At 49.0% G+C, this 18,133-nt stretch overlaps 1 protein-coding gene across 5 annotated transcripts in view; it reads right to left on the reverse strand.

The window, feature by feature from the left end:
• Positions 1-9,919: 9,919 nt before the first annotated feature.
• The window catches only part of ALKBH3 (alkB homolog 3, alpha-ketoglutarate dependent dioxygenase), a 43,303-nt gene continuing 35,089 nt past the window's right edge, over positions 9,920-18,133 (reverse strand). For 3 of the 5 annotated variants that reach the window (XM_070383530.1, XM_005905134.3, XM_070383531.1), the window contains exons 9-10: positions 12,762-12,860; positions 10,125-12,029 (exon numbers count right to left, since the gene is read on the reverse strand). In XM_070383530.1, the coding sequence (XP_070239631.1) occupies positions 11,937-12,029; positions 12,762-12,860 (192 nt within the window). In that variant the 3' untranslated portion in view covers positions 10,125-11,936. Of the gene's footprint in view, positions 12,030-12,761; positions 12,861-18,133 lie in introns of those variants that run through there. The other 2 variants (XM_070383529.1, XR_011467001.1) reach the window with 2 other exon arrangements.

Below are 18,133 nucleotides of genomic sequence, written 5' to 3' on the forward strand. Positions count from 1 at the left end.
AGGCATCTCCCCTTTCTTTCCTTAGGGCAGCAATAGCTGCCGTTTCTCCAGCCAGTCCCTCACAGAGACACCAAGAGGATGGGATTTAAAAGGACTGAGTTTTCCTCATGCCGGCACCAACACAAAGCACTCTACCTATCATCTCACCCTTAAGCTTATCCTCCAAGACAGGGGTTGCCATCTCCAAGAGTTAGCTGAGGAAACAAGCTCAGAGACGTTAGGGAACTTTCCCAAGGACACACAGCCAGGCAGAGATGGAGCTAAGGTTTGCACCCAGGTCTGTCAGCCCAAAGTTCATCTCATCCATCAGCAGCTCCCACGATGGGGACTCCTGGACCTTCAGAGAGCAGTTCAGGGTGAGCCGGGTGCAGGGTGAAGAGGGAAAGAGCCTGGAATTCCATCTAGGAGCCAGGTTCCACTTCCCAACATCTTTTCCAGAGAGAAGACGGTGTCCTCTGGCCCCGGGCAGCAGTCGGGTGGGGTGGGGAGAGAAACGCAGATGCCATTCACACCCACTCCTCTTCCCCGTGGTGATGGCACCAGCAACTCTCCCCACCCACAGATACAGAGCAGGCAGTGCCCAGCCAGACAGTGGGCGCGCCAGGACCTCCCACGGAGGTGGGGTGGGGGGGACTCACATCAGCGCTGTCCGTCCAGGGGCCCTCTCCTGCATCTGAGGTTACTGTTTGAAGATATGAGGAAGGAAACCACAAAGGCTTGGCTGATGGGGGTCATGAGGCCAGAGGAAATGGAACAGAACTGTTGGCTGCCAGAGCAGGAAGGAACCTTCCAGATGAGCTGGGTCAGTGTTCAGAGCAAGGAGGGCCATGACCAGCATTTTTTAATGATGCACAACAGAAAACATCAGAGGACAGAAGTGTAATAAAGGATTGTTCCATGAAGCTTTAGTTAAATGTGTGTGTAAACCTTTTTCTTTTTTTAACCATGAATTGTGGTCAAAACAGCTACAAAAAATTGAATTGGTTCAACCCTGTATTCTTCAGATGGAAAAACTGGAGCTAAGTGTGGGAAAGGGCTTTGGCCTGGGGGCCAGAGACAGACAAGACTCAGAAAGTCCTGATGCTGCGATGCCCCAGCCCCCGGGGGCCACCTTTCAGAGCAACCCTCCTTACTCACCTTTTGGCCTTAAACACAATCAGCCTCTCCAACTCTTGCCCCAGGTTGCTCCCAGGCTAGAGTGGGAAGAACCCAGTGCTTTGCACTGAGGCACTGGGGTGGGGGTTGGGAGTGAGGTGATGGGGAGGGGCTGTAACAGAACATTCTCCTTCCTCTCACTGTCCCTTCTCAGTCTCTTTCCCTGTCTCCTTTCCCTCCCCACCCTGCTCCGTGGAAGTGAAGTGAAAGTCGCTCATTTGTGTCTGACTCTTTGAGACCCCATGGACTGTATAGTTCAAGGAATTCTCCAGGCCAGAATACTGGAGTGGGTAGCCTTTCCCTTCTCCTGCGGGTGTTTCCAACCCAGGGATCGAATCAAGGTCTCCCGCATTGCAGGCAGATTATTTTACCAGCTGAGCCACAAGAGAAGCCCTGGGAACACCCCAGAATCGGGTCCCTTTCCATGCTTCCTCCCACCTGCCCCAACAGTGGCCTCTGTACAGACTCTCCCCTGCCTCTCTTGGCCATGCTGGGTCCTCTCTCCCCCAAGGCCTGCTCCTAGACCCATCTACACAGAAGTCCCTCCGTCTCCATCACAGTGAGGTCGGCCCCAGCCCGCAGGGTGGAGGACCTTCATCCCATCTCCATTATTTGATGATGACAGCCACCCAGACGGAGACAGTTACACTGTCACACTCGATATTCACAGGAACCCAATATTCATTAACAACCCTGTTGACAGGTCAGGAAGTTTGCCAAAGGCCGCACAGCAAGAAACGGAGGGGCTAGCTCTAGACCCAGGCAGAGATGGCGCTGGAGCTGACACCTGGACACCCCCCTGCCTGGCCCATTCCTAGCAGCCTTTCCCCCAAGGATCCAAGCAGGGGTCATAGATCTGCAAGCGGGCAGGAAAGGGGCTCCCCGTCCCCCCCGTTAGAGACGCCTGTCCTCTGCAGGAGGAGTAATAAGGGGGCCTTGGATAACATGTCCGATGTTTTTCCCTCCTGGGGTTGGAGCGCTCCTTTCCTCACTGGCGCTAAGGTAGGAGATGCTCGCTGTCCTCCACACTGTCATCCCGCCCCATCCAGGATCCTTGGGGCAATGGAACAGAAGAGTGCGTGTACCGCTTGGCTCCTGGGTCCCTGCCTGGGAGGGAGGGACGCCCGGAAGGTCCAGCGCCCCCTGCTGGAAGCTGGCCCGAGGCCCACCTCCCCGGCCCCCCCTGCGCCAGAGCAGCGGGCTTGGCAGTGACTCTCGGGGCAGCTGGTGGGTCAGAGCCTGCTGTGCTGTCTCCTTGAACAGAGCGCCCTGAGGCCTGGACTTGGTGAGGGGGCATCAGGAGTCTGACTGTGGCCGTGGATAGAAGCCAAGGTCTCCCGTCCAGCTCTGGCAGACATGTTGACCTCATGGCTGAGTCCCGCCATGAGGTCATTTTTTTCTTATGTCTGTTTTTCTTACGCTGCAGCACTCGAGGCACCAGGAAACCAGACATATTTTCTCCTCACTGCTCCCAGAGTATCTACCGGGCAGCACACCCAGGCCCCTCTGCCTGGGCCGCCCCCCTGGTCTCCCACAGGTCTCCCCACCTCCAGCCCCATCCCCTTGCTCCCTCCTGATAAACATACTTCCTAAAAGTCTCAGTGCTCAGAGGCTCCGCACCACCAAAGCCTTCTGCCTGGGGCAGCTCCCAGACCTGATTTGGGCCCATCTTCCTCTCTCACTGTCTCTCTTCCAGCTCAACACTCCCTACCTGAGCCCTGGACACAAGCCACCTAGGGCTCCACCGTTCATGAGCCTTCAGGTTATCGCTCATTCTCCAGGTGCCCCCTCTACCGAGAAGCCTTCCAAGACTACTATCCCAAATTACATCCCATAGTCGTCCAACGCCTGGCGTACTCCCTGTCAGGACCCCTCATTCCACATTCACCTTGTTATTGAGGTTCTTCAAGTATGTGGCTTGTTTACTCAATAAATGACACATCACGTGACAACAATGCTAAAACGTACTGAGTGCTTGCTTGCTCTCTGCCGGGCACAGGACAGTCTCTCTTTCACAGACAGAAACTTGCTAGAACACTGGCCTGGCACATTATTGTTGCTCAAAGCATGGCATGAGTTTCTCAAATACACACAAACACACTGTTGGTAGGAGAAGTTGGGGCAACCTTTCTGGAAAGCCATTTACATTATGTATGCGTGCTCAGTTGCTCAGTCGTGTCCGATTCTTTGTAACCCCATAGGCTGTACGGGGTCCTCTGTCCATGGAATTTTTCAGGCAAGAATACTGGAGTAGGTTGCCATTTACCTACTCCAGGGGATCTTCCCGACCCAGGGATCGAACCCAAATCTCATGTGTCTCCTGCACTGGTAGATATATTCTTTACCACTGAGCCACTTGGAATACATTATGTATTCAAGGCCTTAAAAATATGTATAGCCTTCTGGATCTGGGCCAGGACCCCACTTTCAGGAATGTATGCTAAGAAACATACATGTGCACAAAGGTTTCACCACAGGATGGCTGCATAAGTGGAGGATTAATGCTTTAGTTTCATCAATTGTAAAATGGAGGTAAAAATAATGCCTAGTCTATGGCCTGTTTTGTGGATTTACAAGTCATGTGTTAATATATGTAAAGCACTTAACAGTGCCTGGCACAATATTCAGGCACAATGTAAAAATGTTACTTATATCTTCTCTTATTATTTGGGGCTATTTTTTCCTGTTTGAACAAACATTTCCTTTCTTTCCTTGCCTGTGCCTTAGCTGCAGCATGGGCGATCTAGTTCCCTGACCAGGGATCAAACCCAGGCCCCTCCATTGGGAGTGCAGAGTCCTAGCCACCGGACCACCAAGGAAGTCCCCTTCTCTTATTGTTTGAATTGAGGTCTGATTGAGGCCAAATTCTAGGCTCTTAGCCAGAAGAGCACCGCTCCACCATCCATTCTCGTGACTTCCAAAAGCAATAGAATGGTTACAAATAGCGAAAACAACTCCAACGTCAACAATGACTGAATTATCTAAGACAACAGACTTGTTATATAATGATATATCTATCTCTACAATTTTATGCTGTCACTCCTTAGGGAACAACAGTTAATGTCACACAGCAATTTACAAAATAAGTAGAAAAACACACGAGGGGTCAGTATGAAGTTGCTTTTCTTTTTTTCCAAGGATACAAATATGTAGAGAAAAAAATCCACTACAAAATGTGAAGAGCTGTCAACTCCAGCGTAAAGTCAGAAAAGATTTTCTTTTTTTTCCTTGTATCTTTCTTTGACATTTCTTACCAAGAACACATACTCCTTTTGTAGTTAGGAATAAAAACTAATTTTGAAGGAGAAAATAAAAGCCACTCTGGTTTACTTCTGTCTGTAATAGGAAGAATCGTGTCTCCCTTTTATATGCTCCCCACTGCAGCTAACACACAATTTCTGGGCATAAAAGCCCTGTCTTGAGCAGAATTCTGATTCGAGACTGCCTGGTAATCTTGTTTACGCTTCCAGGCCAAGGCGTTCTGTACAGAACCCAGAAATGGCCTGCAAGGATAAGCAGACAATGTGACTGGTGGGGTGCGTCACACTGACCTGTGACTTGCTCACCAGGCTGGGAAACATCAGGAACTGACCCGGGGGTGGGGCGGGGGTGCGGGGGGAGGCGGGGGAACCAGGCCAGCGCGGGGGGCATCAGGAGACCCATTACCTGGGGAGCATGTGGTGAGGCTGCCAAGAGCCTCGATGCAAGGCCACTTCAGCGTCTGGGAGGGCTCTTCGGCTTGGGCTAAAGACCGTCCCAGGAGACACCAGTAGGTGCAGCTGGACCCTAACAGGATCAGCCTCCTTGTGCACAATTTCCCTTTTGCCCTTCCTCCCCGAAGGCTCTGGGCCTCCCCTCGCTGACTGCAGCAGAGATGCAGGCACCTAGGGAGCCTGGCAAGGGGAAAGGCAGGGTCGCAGGGTCATCTGTCAGTTACAGTGGGACTTCCCGCCCAGCACAGGGGTTAGGGTCGGGGCTAGCAGGGCATGTGGAACGTTCTACTTAAAGCAATTAGGGTTAGGCTAGGCACATGACTATCGGGCACGTCACATTCAGGATCTCACCCTCACAAGACCTCGGAGAGGTGGCTGCTACGATGTCCATTTCACAGGTGAGGAGACTGAGGCTCGGAGGCTGATGGACGGGGTCCAAGCTGGCTCACTGGGAAGGAGAGATGGGATTCAAGGCCACATCAGCCTGGCTCAAGTTCAACCAGCAACGGCTCTGCAGTGTGTCTGACAGAAGTGGAGGCTGGGACACAGAGGGTGTGTCAAAGTGAAAGTGAAAGTAGCTCAGTCGTGTCCGACTCTGCCACCCCGTGGACTATACAGTCCACAAAATTCTCCAGGCCAGAGTACTGGAGTGGGTTGCCATTTCCTCCTCCAGGGGATCTTCCCAACCCAGGGATCGAACCCAGGTCTCCTGCATTGCAGGCAGATTCTTTACTAGCTGAGCTACAAGGGAAGCCCCCGGTGTGTCAAAGCTCTTTCCTAATTCCACCCTCCCAGGCAACACAATGACACTCAGCGGGGCATGGGCCCGATGCAAAGGTGACTCTGAGGCAGTCTTGCCTGAAGTTGTCCAGCCAACTCCCTGGAGCCACTGGTGCAGAGTTCGGCTTGCTCTGTTTTCGGCAGCAGGATGCTACCTGGAGCTGCAGCAGGGATCATTGCCACGTACCCAGACACCTGGCTGGTGTGACATGGGAGACCATCCATATCAGTCCTCCGAGGGCTGCCCCTTCGGAGGGGCAGGCACTGCGACCTTCTGGGGCTGTCTGTGCCCAGGTTCCCTCTTGTCACCAGGTTCTGCTTTTAGCTGGGAATCTCAGAAGAGGTCAGAGAACCCCAGAGAGATGCAAAGGACACTGGCCTAGGCACCTGTGGGTGTTCACGCTGGTTCTGCCAACATGGCCCTGGGTGGCCGTCAGAGGAGCATCTGTCCAATAGGGACAGTGGTTCCTAACCACCCTCGCAGGACTGCCGAAGACAAGGGGCAAGGTGTGGAAGACTGCGCCAGCCCTTCTCTCTGCCCCCTCTCCCCGCAGGCAGAGGAGGCCTCCAGGAGGCAGACTGGGGGCCCGGTAGGGTCGCAAAGGGAAGCCACACATTCAGACTCCTCTTCATCCACTCCCCCACTCCCCTACCCCCAATTTTTGCCTCTAGGCTAACTGTCCTCCTTTCCATCTTCACACCAGGTGAAGAGGGGCTAACAGCTACCATCAGAGACAGAGTGCAGGGAAAAAATTATTGCCTAATCCCTTGATACATTTTCAGAGAAAACATTCCAGCAAAGCGTTATCTAAGCAACAAGGGCCTGGGGGAGACCCTTCCAGGGGGCCCTCCTCCTCTCCAGGACTCTCCTGAGATCTGGCTGGATGCTCAGCTGGCCTGAATGGTCTGGGCCAGAGTTAGGAAGGCCCCCAGGGCATCCTTCATCCGCCCACCCGCCCCACAAACGTTCTCCAGGAAGAGAGGATACAGCCCTCCACCCAGAATGGCTTTTTGGAGGGTGTGGATTCCCTTCCCAGATGGTCCCATCCACGTGCAGATGGGGGCAGGGGGAGCAGGGAGGAACCTCGCAGGCAGAGCCTCCCGGGGAGGGCCTTCCTGCCACAGCTTCTGAGAAAGGCAAGGCTGCTCCTGCAGGCTGCCGCTCGCCTTCCTTCCCAGGGGCGCCTGGAGCATCAGAGGTGCGGCTCGGCAGGCGGCAGGCGCTTGTCACAGCGCTCGCCCACACCCTTCCTGCAGTGGGCGGCTAATTGCAACCCGATCACGCGGCCCTCGAGAGCCCTGCGCCTGGCCCACCACTTCCTCCTGCTCACCCCCCCTCTCCAGGGGAAGAAGCTTCGTGGTTCCAGGCACAGACCCAAGGTTTTGCCGGCTGGTGAAGAGGCTGAGAATGCGTAGTTCCTCCAGCCCCAGCCCAGCATGGGGAGAGGGGGCACGGGGATGGGGGGTGCGTGGCGGTGGGGGTGCAGAGACCACCCCAAACACCAGGGATACCCAATCTCAGGATCTGAGCTACCCTCTAGTACCTGTTTCCTCATCTGTTTAAAAAAAACTAAGCAATCAAATTCAGAGAAGGCAATGGCACCCCACTCCAGTACTCTTGCCTGGAGAATCCCATGGACGGAGGAGCCTGGTAGGCTATAGTCCATGGGGTCGCTAAGAGTTGGACACGACTGAGCGACTTCACTTTCACTTTTCACTTTCATGCATTGGAGAAAGAAATGGCAATCCACTTCAGAATTCTTGCCTGGAGAATCCCAGGGACAGAGGAGCCTGTTGGGCTGCCGTCTATGGGGTCACACAGAGTCGGACACAACTGAAACGACTTAGCAGCAGCAGCAAGCAATCAAATTTTGTGGTAACTCAGCGGTAAAAAAAAAAAAAAAATCAGCCTGCAATGCAGATGCAGGATCTATCTCTGGGTCAGGAGACCCCCTGGAGGAGAAAACGGCAACCCACTCCAGCATTCTCGCCTGGAGAATCCCATGGACACAGGAGCCTGTGGACTACAGTCCATGGGGTCACGAAGAGTGGGACACGACTGAGCAGGTGTGTAATAGGTCCAGTAAATACTCAATGCTTCCTTCTGGCTTTCAGCTTTCCTTCCCTTTTAGAAACCTAGCATTTGTGTCCAGAGTTAAAAATGAGTGGGGTCAGAGGCCAGGATCCTGCCTGAGCACGTGCACACTTGTGGAGCCCACATGAGAACAGGGACCGTTCTCCATTGTATCACTGGTGTAATGACATCACCATTACACAGAGGGCAGTGAGAGTGATCATCAGAGTGTCATCTAAAGAACTGCGATGGTGACAGTGTCACACAGGCCCTGGTCAGCTCCAAGCTTGCTCATCTGAGAAAACGCTCTTTTGGGTAATGCTGGCTACAGAAACACTACCTAAGTTATGCTGAAGGCCCAGCCCAGCATGGGGCTCTGGCCACAGGCTGAGAAAGTCTTTTCTAATTTGGCACAGGAGCACCAAGCCAGCTGGAAAAGGCACCATTAGCCTGTGTTCCACTCTCATGAATAAACATCAAGGTAATTTCCTTTCTGACCCCCTGACACAGGAATCACTGTATCTAAGAGCGGATTTCAACAGCACAAGACTAACAGGGCTCTCGTACAGGGGTTCCTTGAAAAGGAGAAAATGGGAGGGTGGGGTCAGGGGACAGTTATAGACTAGGTCCCTCTGAGGAGAGCATGTGGGTGGAATCACACACATGTAAAGATTTCAACCAAAAGAATGCATCACTATGGAAACATTCAGCTTTTTCAAAGAAATAGTTAAGAAAATAAAGCAATCAAGACTCCAGATTCAACACTACAAGTGTTTATGACCAGAAAAGGCAAATGGGTCTCAGATATTCTGCAGCCAAGTAAAAGCTGCCAGAACTCAAGGAAGAAATATTCCCAGTGGGGCAGGGACCCATCACGTGTCAGGGCTTTCTCTGAAGCCCTCCAACTAGTCTTCTGCTCACTGCAGGGCCCACTTAACTCTTCTGGGGTTGCCATGACACCGTCCAGGAGATGGTGCCACTTACTGGCCAGGCCTAGACAGGTCTGCCACTCACGGAGGGCAGGTCATGCCAGCCATGGAGGCAGCAGGGAGTGTGTCACAAGAAAATAGCAGGTTAATTAATGAGCTGTGACCCCAACTTATAGGAATCATCAATGCCACATGAGTTGGTGGTTTAGCTGACAACCACTTGGAACCTGATTTCAATATGAAGGACCCTGAGGTAAGTGTCAGACTGCTCCGAGGCCTGCTTTGGGGCAAGCTGCCTGTGGTCCATGTTTTCAGTGTGCAGTCTGCCCTGCTTCTTGGGCTTTCTGCTGACTGATCGGAGTCGTGGTGCTGGCCAGCATCATGAGGGAGCCTGATGCTGAATCTAGGCATTAGGGTCCCAAAATGGACTCACAGGTAAGAATGGAGGGAAGAAGGGACCACCCGCCTATGACAGAAAGGTTGCTTGGATTGGTCAGGAAACATGTTCTCATTCACCTGCCAGGAAGGCTGGAGGAGAATTTGTCTAATTCATCATAAAATGGATTGTATCCCCCCACAATGAGCCTCCTCTGTTAAAATGGACAATTCTAGCCCAGTTGGCAGCAGAGTTTCTGACTAGGAGATGCCAGTGTTAAGGAGGTGCAGACATCTGGCCTGGTGCACAGGAGAGCCAGGGGACCAACAGGGTGGCATGGCAGTCAGCCCAGCCAGCAGGGCACTGAGGTGAGCTTGGGCTGCCAGCCCTGCAGGGGCAAGCCCTGAGGCTTGGGCCCAGAGGTGCCCACTAGACCATTCTGCCTAAATTCTGCATGGCAGGAGAAGCAGTTAGGGGATTAGCCTGTCCTTTATGTTCTGGTTCTGCCATTCACAAGTCCCATGAAATGACTTCACCTCTTGGAGACTCGGTTGCCTCATCTCTACAATGGGAACAGCAGCTGGTTCTGGAATGGCTTCAGGGAGGGTTAGGGATTATGTATAAGAAGCTCCCATGTTAGTTGCTCAGTCGTGTCTGACTCTTTGCGACCCCATGGACTGCAGCCCACTGGCTCCTCTGTCCGTGGGATTTCCCAGGCATTTCCTCCTTCAGGGATCTTCCTGACCCAGGGATTGAACCGAGGTCTCCTGCATTGCAGGCAGATTCTTTACTGTCTGAGCCACCAGGGAAGTTCCTAGCATGGTTACTAAATTGTCCTGGCAGGTTATTAAAGCTCAAAAACAGGGCAGCTAAAAAACCACACTTGTTTTTCCCTTCATGCTACAGCTGCTTTATTTGTCCCCTCAACTTTAACAAGTAATGCTGGCAAAAAGAGCTTTGGCCTGAATTGTTAGTTAAGATCTACAATCAGCGAGACACAGCAACAGGTTGGTGCAGTCTCCGAGCACGGGTATCCTTTGCCAGGGCCCTTTTACTCTACAGCGACCACCTCCTCGACATTTCAGAAAGGACATTACCTTAGTAGTAGGAAGAGTGGCTGTTCTGCCATCGGACAGCCAGAAACAAAACCTCAGACCGCTGCTCTCAGATGAAGAAACCCAGGTGGTGGGCCAGGCGGTCAGGAACATGTTTCCCTGACAGACATGGCCGTGATGAGGGAAGAGATCAAATCTGCAGCTGACGCAACGCACGGCCCGAACTGGGAGGGATGTGGTGACAAGACTTGGAGTCATCTCCTGGCTCTTTCACTTGTGGGAATGGGAGAGGAATTTCCCCGGGGTCACGCATCCAAATCACAGCCAAAGCTGGCGGCACCTCCCTGGCCAGGTTGTGTGTGTGTGAACTGCAGGCAAGCTAGGAATTAAATAGGCTTTGTTTTTTTGTTGTGGTAATTTGTGTCTCTCTCACAGGAAGGCTTACTGTGACACTCAGATTTTATAAAACATTTGGTATTTTTTAGACAAAGGAGCTACACACAGGAAACAACATTTAAAAGAAGAGACTCTGGTTCAAGAAGTCATAGAGCTCGACAGAAAAGCGCCTGGCAAGGCAAGGCATTCATCTGCCTCTGGCCTCTTATCGTGATCCTGGGGCTCATCAATCTTACAGCATGGAATGGAAACAAGACCAAAAAGCACGAAGGCTGGGTAAATTTTCCCCATGGGGCACGAGGGAAACTCTAACTCCCTCGCCCTACTTTCAGCCGTTTAAATCCATCCTCCTTCTCTCTGGTTTTCTCTGTCTTGGTTTGGACTGATCCAGCATGCTGCTCCTAAGTCTAGGGATCAGGAAGACACGTGCTTTTATGATGCAACAAGGGGCAGCCACTTTGTCTGTTTTGGGAACCTTGGTGACATCAGAGACTAACCCTTGAATCTCGGGAGTGTGTACAGAAGACAACACTGAGTCAGAAGAAAGCCTTAGTCACGGGGCTCCTGAACTCTACAGGGAAAAGCACTATTAAGGTAACTGAGTCTGTTCCCTGCAGGACGGCTCCCGCTTCTATCTGGCTTGGGTTTAAGTGACTCAAGTAATTCTCCAGGGGGAAACTAATCTACGTGGAACAGCTGCCACTAGCAGGGCATTTGCCGCTCTTCAGCTGAAATTTCTCATGACATCACTCAATTCCTCCTCCCTTTGAGAGGATAGTTTCCTCTTGTATTACGAGGAGTCCAGGGGGCAGCTTGGAGATACACTGGAGAATACCACCTCTACTTTTCACTCAGAGGCCTGAAACCTGTCTGCGTGTCTCCCAGGAAATGGACAGGCAAGGAGACTCGGTTAAATAAAGTGCTCCCAGAGTACGCAGCTTTCCATTACCATAGCACACAAGCCAACATGTTCAGGAGTCGAGGCAGACTTCAACAAAACTCTGTTTGGGTTGCAGCAGCTGTCTGCCTGCGGAAGGCTCCCGAGTCACTGATGTGTATTACTATCTCCACTCTGCTGCAGGCACAAGGAGCAAAGATGTGGATTTACCCTCCCCCGGAGGCAAAGTCCATTCATATTTCTTCAACCAAAACCGGAGATGGCAGCGAGGAGGGGGGAAAACGGGTTATGGGCAAAATCATTGGTAAACACAGCCACAGCAGTTTTTAATCTGCCTAAAGAAAATATGTGATTTCACAATGTGATTATTAGTGTTCTCACAGTAAACGTATTTTGAACACGAACTGCAGGCTGTCATTTAATAGGACTCCGAGCTGGAAAGCAAATCCCATCCTCATCCTCCAGACAGCCACGAGAGCAGCTGGACCAGCCTCCGGAAGTGTCTTCATGGAGGAAGGTTTGCTCAGTCTCAGCGCGGCTTCTCTCTCCAGGATCTCACATCACCAGTGCGCCCCTCGAGGGTCAGGATAAACTGTCCGAAAGGTCAAGTTTATTCTTGGTTCTCTGGAGTGGTACTCTTTGGGCACTCGATGCTAAATGGAAATATGAATAACTCTGACATAAACACACTTACACTTTTATTCCAAAGCCATTTAAAACTTATGAGGACACAAACACATTTCAATTTTATCTCCCTTCAATGAGCAGCAATAGCTCTTCAAAGTCTTGTGGAGAAAGGTCGTCTTCTCGGAAACAACTCCCCACCCCCCACCCTCACAGGGAGATCTTTTTATTTTCTTCTAAGTGCTGTTCTTCCTCGCGGCCTCCTGCCATTTCTCCAAAGCTCAAAAGACAACACACAAATGACTGAGACCACAGAGAGGCACAAGGTGCTCTCCCATGCTAGGTATTCTTACATTAATTTGCACACCTTAAAAATGGCTTGGCCGAAGCTGCGGAGTTATGCAGCCCCATATGAGAGCCACTGGCTGCCTGAAGCTCTAGCTTAATTGAAAATGCAGTTCTTCAGCACTCCAGGCATATCTCAAGGGATCAAGAGTCACGTGTCTGGTGGCGAGTGCACTGGGCTGCACAGATACAGAACACTTCCTTCATCACAGGAAGTTCCACTGGACAATGCTGCTCGAGAGGGCCGTTCTGTCAGCAGTATCAAAACTTCTTGGAAATGAGGTCAGTTTACTGCCTTGTGCTCCTTATAAAAGCAACTTGCTATCACCACATTTAATACAGAAATTAATCATCGTGAGCCCGTCAGCAAACTGCCTCCCCAGGACAGCGAGTCCGTGTTACCCGCACGTCCTCACCTGCCAGTCTGCCTGCGTGGCCCCTTCCATGATTAACAGGGTCCCATGATCCAAGGGTATCTTCACTCTCTCCACATACGTGTAGTCTCCATTGTCTTCCTAGAAAACAGCATTCATGGCACTGAATTTTTTTTTTTCGCTTGTGTGATCAAGATGCAACAGAACACGACACTGGTCAGAGAAATGGCAACTCCACCTCAGCCAGGCGGCAGGGCTTCATTTACCAGCTCTGTCACTTGGCAGCTGGCTGGCCGTGGGCAGGTTATTTCACCTCTCTGTGCCTGAATTTACTCATCTGTAAAAGGAAGATGTGGTATTACCTGCCTCACAGTGCTGCTGTGAGCCTCAGCTGATGCATGTGTGAATCACCTGGAGCCCAGCGGGTACTAGGTACAGTGTAATAGCTATTAGTATTCATATTATCAGCATCCAAACTGCAGAAAAGTACATTCTGGCCTATGAAGGAATTCAAAGTCATTTATACAATAATTCTTTACATCTGCCTTATTCTGCGCCCTGTGTTTTGACATAGTGTTAGGAGAACAGGCTTTCAAACAAGATGTGGTGTGATGAGCTTTGACCACCTTTCACAGTTTATGCTAATTCACTAATTAATATCTATGTTAAAACTGATCATAACTCTCCCTGTAGCTACTTTGGTATTTTGGAGATACATTCTCATTTCTTTCCAGAACAGTCAACAGCCAGATTTTCTCAAAGAAGGGGACTCTGCCATGACCAGAACAGTGTTGCTAAACTGAGCCTGGCTGTGTAAGCCTTTGAGAAAGGATGGCAACTTGTGAGCACGTAGAATACAGATGCCCATATTTACACTGCCCTTTCTTCCAGAGCTCAAAGTCAATTCACGGACAACATCGTAATGTAGCTTCCCAGCACGGGCTGCGATACGGCCCACAGGCGGTGTCACTCCTCCGGCACCGCTAGGGGCACATTAAACAACTTCCTTACTCACGCAAGAGAGAGCACGTGAAGAGCTGAGACTGGGACAGACCCGAGTGTCCTGACTTCACTCCATTCTGAGCAGGCCCATCCATTCATCCGCTTCACTTCCAATGCAAGAGATTACATTTAAATTACTGCAGGACTGATTTCGCTGCAATGCTGTGTTTATGTTTATCATTGCAGGGGTGCTTCTGAGAATGTAACTGTTTACAATGATTTCCCCCAGGAAAATCAAAACCAAAACAATAATGAACTTTTATAAACAGTCTAGATTCCAGGCCCCAACCCTTGGCAGTGACTTTGTCAAGCACTGTCATAACTTTCATAAGCAGAAGACACAAGCAATGTTTGAAATAACTTTCAGTCTCAGTGACTGATTTTGTGTCTGCCACCTTCTGCTTTCCAGTAGCAAGCACCAAAACATTTACCTCTGAGCCCCAGCCAACCACAGAGGACTGGGAAGGTGACCTTGTCTGCAGTTCCAGCTCAGAAAAGCAAAAGGGTGCTCTCTGAAAAAAGGACTGCAGATAGATGTACGTCCTACTGAAGAAAAGATATCAGAAGGCAGTGCGCTGCTCATGATCAGAGGGTCCAAGGCTCCTTGATTTAGGCTGTAAGTCAGTCACCAGATCAAGGTTCGACACAGCTACAGACAGAACTGCTGCTGCCCTCTGTGTAACCCAGAAGTACATCGGGGCTTTAATCTATAAATCGAGCACTGGGACAGGAGAGTACAGCAGACAGGAAAGACACTTAACACAACAGGAAGACAAGTCTGAGATGATCTCCTAGAACATTAAAGCATTACTGAGATAATACTGTACATCAACTACACTTAATTTAAAAAAACAAAACACTAAGAAAGAAAAGCATGTCCTAGGAAGAAGGAGTTGTATATGCGACAGCCAGAGGCCAAGAAGCCAAGGCCCATCATGTATACACAGGTCTGTGAGACCAGAGGGCAGGTCTAAGGAGTGATTTGGAGAAGAAGTTAGGAGAGTCAAGAGTCAGCACTTTCTAATCCAGGGTTGCTCTGTCAGAGCCACTGTAATAAAATGCAAATCTGATCTCAGAATTCCCCTCCCTTGCTTAAAATACATTAATGACATCCCAAAGGTTTCAGGATGGAGTTCAAATCCATTAGCCTGGCACCCAAGGCCCTTGATGACCTGCCTGCTTCCTTCTCTTTAGCTTCGTCTCCTACATCCCTTTCACGAGCACCCTGTGCTCCAAATAAATGGAACTCCTTAAAACTTTTCCAAATGTGGAAAAAAAAAAGTCATTATTGGGGAGGAGGAGGTGCTAAGGCCAGTGGAAGAGAAGAGGTGAGCACTGTAACCCTATCTGGAAACACGAAGCAGGGAGAGAGGATTCCAAACCCAGGAGGGGTATATCAGCACGGACTGAATGTGATGCTCAGCAGAGCCACGTCTCCCTCTCCAATTCTAAGATCTGAGTTCTTCAAATGAGAGAAAGCCTCAGGGTGGTTTGAAACACATCACATCCAGTATAACCCTTAGTTGTACCAAATAGCAAAAGAGGGTGAGCCTTTTCTTGGCAGGGAGCTACCTTGATCTGTCCCGGAAGGAGATGGTAACACCAGCACATCCATAGGGAGAGGTGATGTCATTACTCTGCTGCTCGTCATTTGTTCCTTCAAACAACCTTGGCTCAGCAAATGCATTCCTCGTTTCCTTCACAGGGGAACTTCCCGACCCAGGGATCGAACCCAGGTCTCCTGCACTGCAGGAGGATTCTTGACTAAGCCACCAGGGAAGCCCCCCATAATTCGCAGAAGGACACAGATGGGATAGAGGACAGGGGATTCTACCAAGGCAGCACTGGGCTCACAGACGCTTCCCTCTCCTGAGACTGGGGCAGCAAAAGACCACACAGCCACCCTTCAACGCAACCAAAATCCACAGAGACTTTTTCCACCAAGGAATCAGATAAAGGGCCAGAGGAGCTCACGTGGCTGAGCGTAAGAGCTCAGTTGATAAATGGATAAGTGACAGTGGAAGCCTGGGTCTGACTGTTTAGAGGAGCAAGCTCACGGCTATTAAGCACGGTTGTTACCCAAACATGGCTCTGAAACCCTTTTGATTTACTCAGGTCTTTCTGCAAAACAAAACAAAACACATCCTCTAAAAAGCCCTGGCTTAGGATAAAATTTTCCATTCCTGATCCCCATTCAAAGAAACTTGTAGGGCCAGAGTCAGTCTACAGGGTGGGTTTTGCTACTGATATTCTTGGTTTCCCACACACTTGAAAACTCACAAGTAGATGGAAAAAGAAAAAGAAAAAAAAATTTTTTTTCACATTAATGCTAATCAACATTCTCACTTCCTCCTCAACCATAGCCAATTCATTTGAATGCTTAATTATACTTTTCAATGAATGCTAGGATTTTCCAAAGTTTCACAACTCTTACCAAGATCTGAGTCTATGCAGTTTCCTTTAGAAAAATGCTATTTAGGGGGAAAAAAAAAAGCCTGGATGTATTTATTGTCATATCATTACACACCACCCAACAGATAAGAAACCTAAACATTCTTCATTCCCTTGGAAAGGAAATCTTCACACTGTATGAGATCGATGTAGATCTTTCCTGTAATTATGGCTTTCTTGTCCTAAAAAGGTGTCTTAGAAATTACAAACATCAGTGCTTAAAAATCATCATTGGCATAGTTTTTTTCCCTACTATAAAAGTTCACTAGAGTAAATGATACGCTTGTAATTACCTGTTCAATGTCTGCCTTTTTGATCTCTGATAAACTCCATGAGGGGAAGAGGATGCTGTCTTTCCCTTTTGAAATATGCTCAACGCCTATCACATATATCAATAAATATGTCCTGAATGACTGAAGAAAAGCACCAAGAAGAAATAAAAATCACCTTTAATCCCATCATCCAGAATTCGTACAACACAAACACAGGGAATATTCTATACATACAATCGTGCACTCATTTTTAACACTGTCCTGTGAGCATTTTCTACATCTTAGATGTACAGTATTTCTTTAAAATGGTTATATAATATTCCTTTGCATGAACATATCCTTCCTCCTTTAAACTCATAAACTATTTTTTGACCACCTGGATATGTCAGGCACTGTGCTGAGGATACAGCAGTGAGGTACGCGTGGTTGGAAATAGATTTTAATATACCACTAATACTTTAAAAAAAAAAAAGGAAAAAGAAAGAAAAAGCTACTGCAAGTAGATTTTGGGCAAAACATCTCTGAGTGTATTTCTAGGCTATATTCTTTTCTCTTTTTTGGCCATGCTGTGCGGCATGTGGGTTCTTAGTTCCCAGACCAGGGATCAAACTCATGCTCCTACATTGGGACCGCAGAGTCTTAACCACTGGAAGTCCCTAGAATAAATCCTTTAAAATGGAAAAACTGGGTCTAAGGGCATGAACTTAAAGGCACTTTGATTTATAGTATCAAACTGCTTTAAGCAGATTGTGGCAATTTATAACTCCATCTGGAAAATATGATAGTACCTACCTTCTGAGCACATCACCAATATGGAACATTATCAATTGACAATGATGAAAAAAGTTTAGGGAGAAATGGCAGCTCATTCTTCAGACATAAAGTTCTTTAATTACTAACCAAGTTCACCATTTTCTCATATGCTTATCTGCTGTTTGCATTTCTTCTACTGCAAACTCTGTTCCTGTCTTTTGTCCATTTTTCTACAGGATGTTCACGTTTTTATTGATCTGCAACCATATATAGTAAGATATTTCCCCTTTGTTATATTTTCTGTAAATATTTTTCTTACTTGCTATTTGACTTTTGACTGTGTTTATGATGTTTAACACAGAACAGTCAAAAACTTTTACAATCAACTCTGCTGATCTTTCTTTGATTCCCCTTCATGGTTTTTATGCTTAGAAAGCCTTTTTCCCATTCTCAGGAAACCTAAATATACAACTGCATTTCCTTTCAGTTAAAAAAAAATTCTGTACTTTTTAGATTTAACTCTTTAATCCACCTAGAGTTGGCTCCCCACTCCCCTGGGTCCAAGTGTTTTTTCCTAACAATTTCCAGGTACTTAAACCAAGTCATCCCGCTAGACTTTCTGGACACCATCAACCATGGTGTAAGCTGCTAAAATGCCAGGCATGTTAGGGACCGTATGTACCCAGCACTGCTAATTCTCACCACAACCCTGCAGGGGACGTGATATTCTTCATTTTATTATAAGCAAAGGAAGCTGGAGGGAAAGTACATTTCTAAGGCAAAAGGCTGGCAGGAGACATGGAGGCAAATATTTGAACTAAGACCTGCCTGGTTTTAAAGTCTGTATTTTTTTTTTTTCCACCTTACTGTGCTCTCCAAAGTGCTTTCTTTCTTCTGAAATCCTGTAATACTTCCTGTCTGAACGACACGGCCCCT

Source organism: Bos mutus, chromosome 15 (assembly GCF_027580195.1).
Source record: "Bos mutus isolate GX-2022 chromosome 15, NWIPB_WYAK_1.1, whole genome shotgun sequence".
Taxonomy (NCBI): Eukaryota; Metazoa; Chordata; class Mammalia; order Artiodactyla; family Bovidae; genus Bos; species Bos mutus.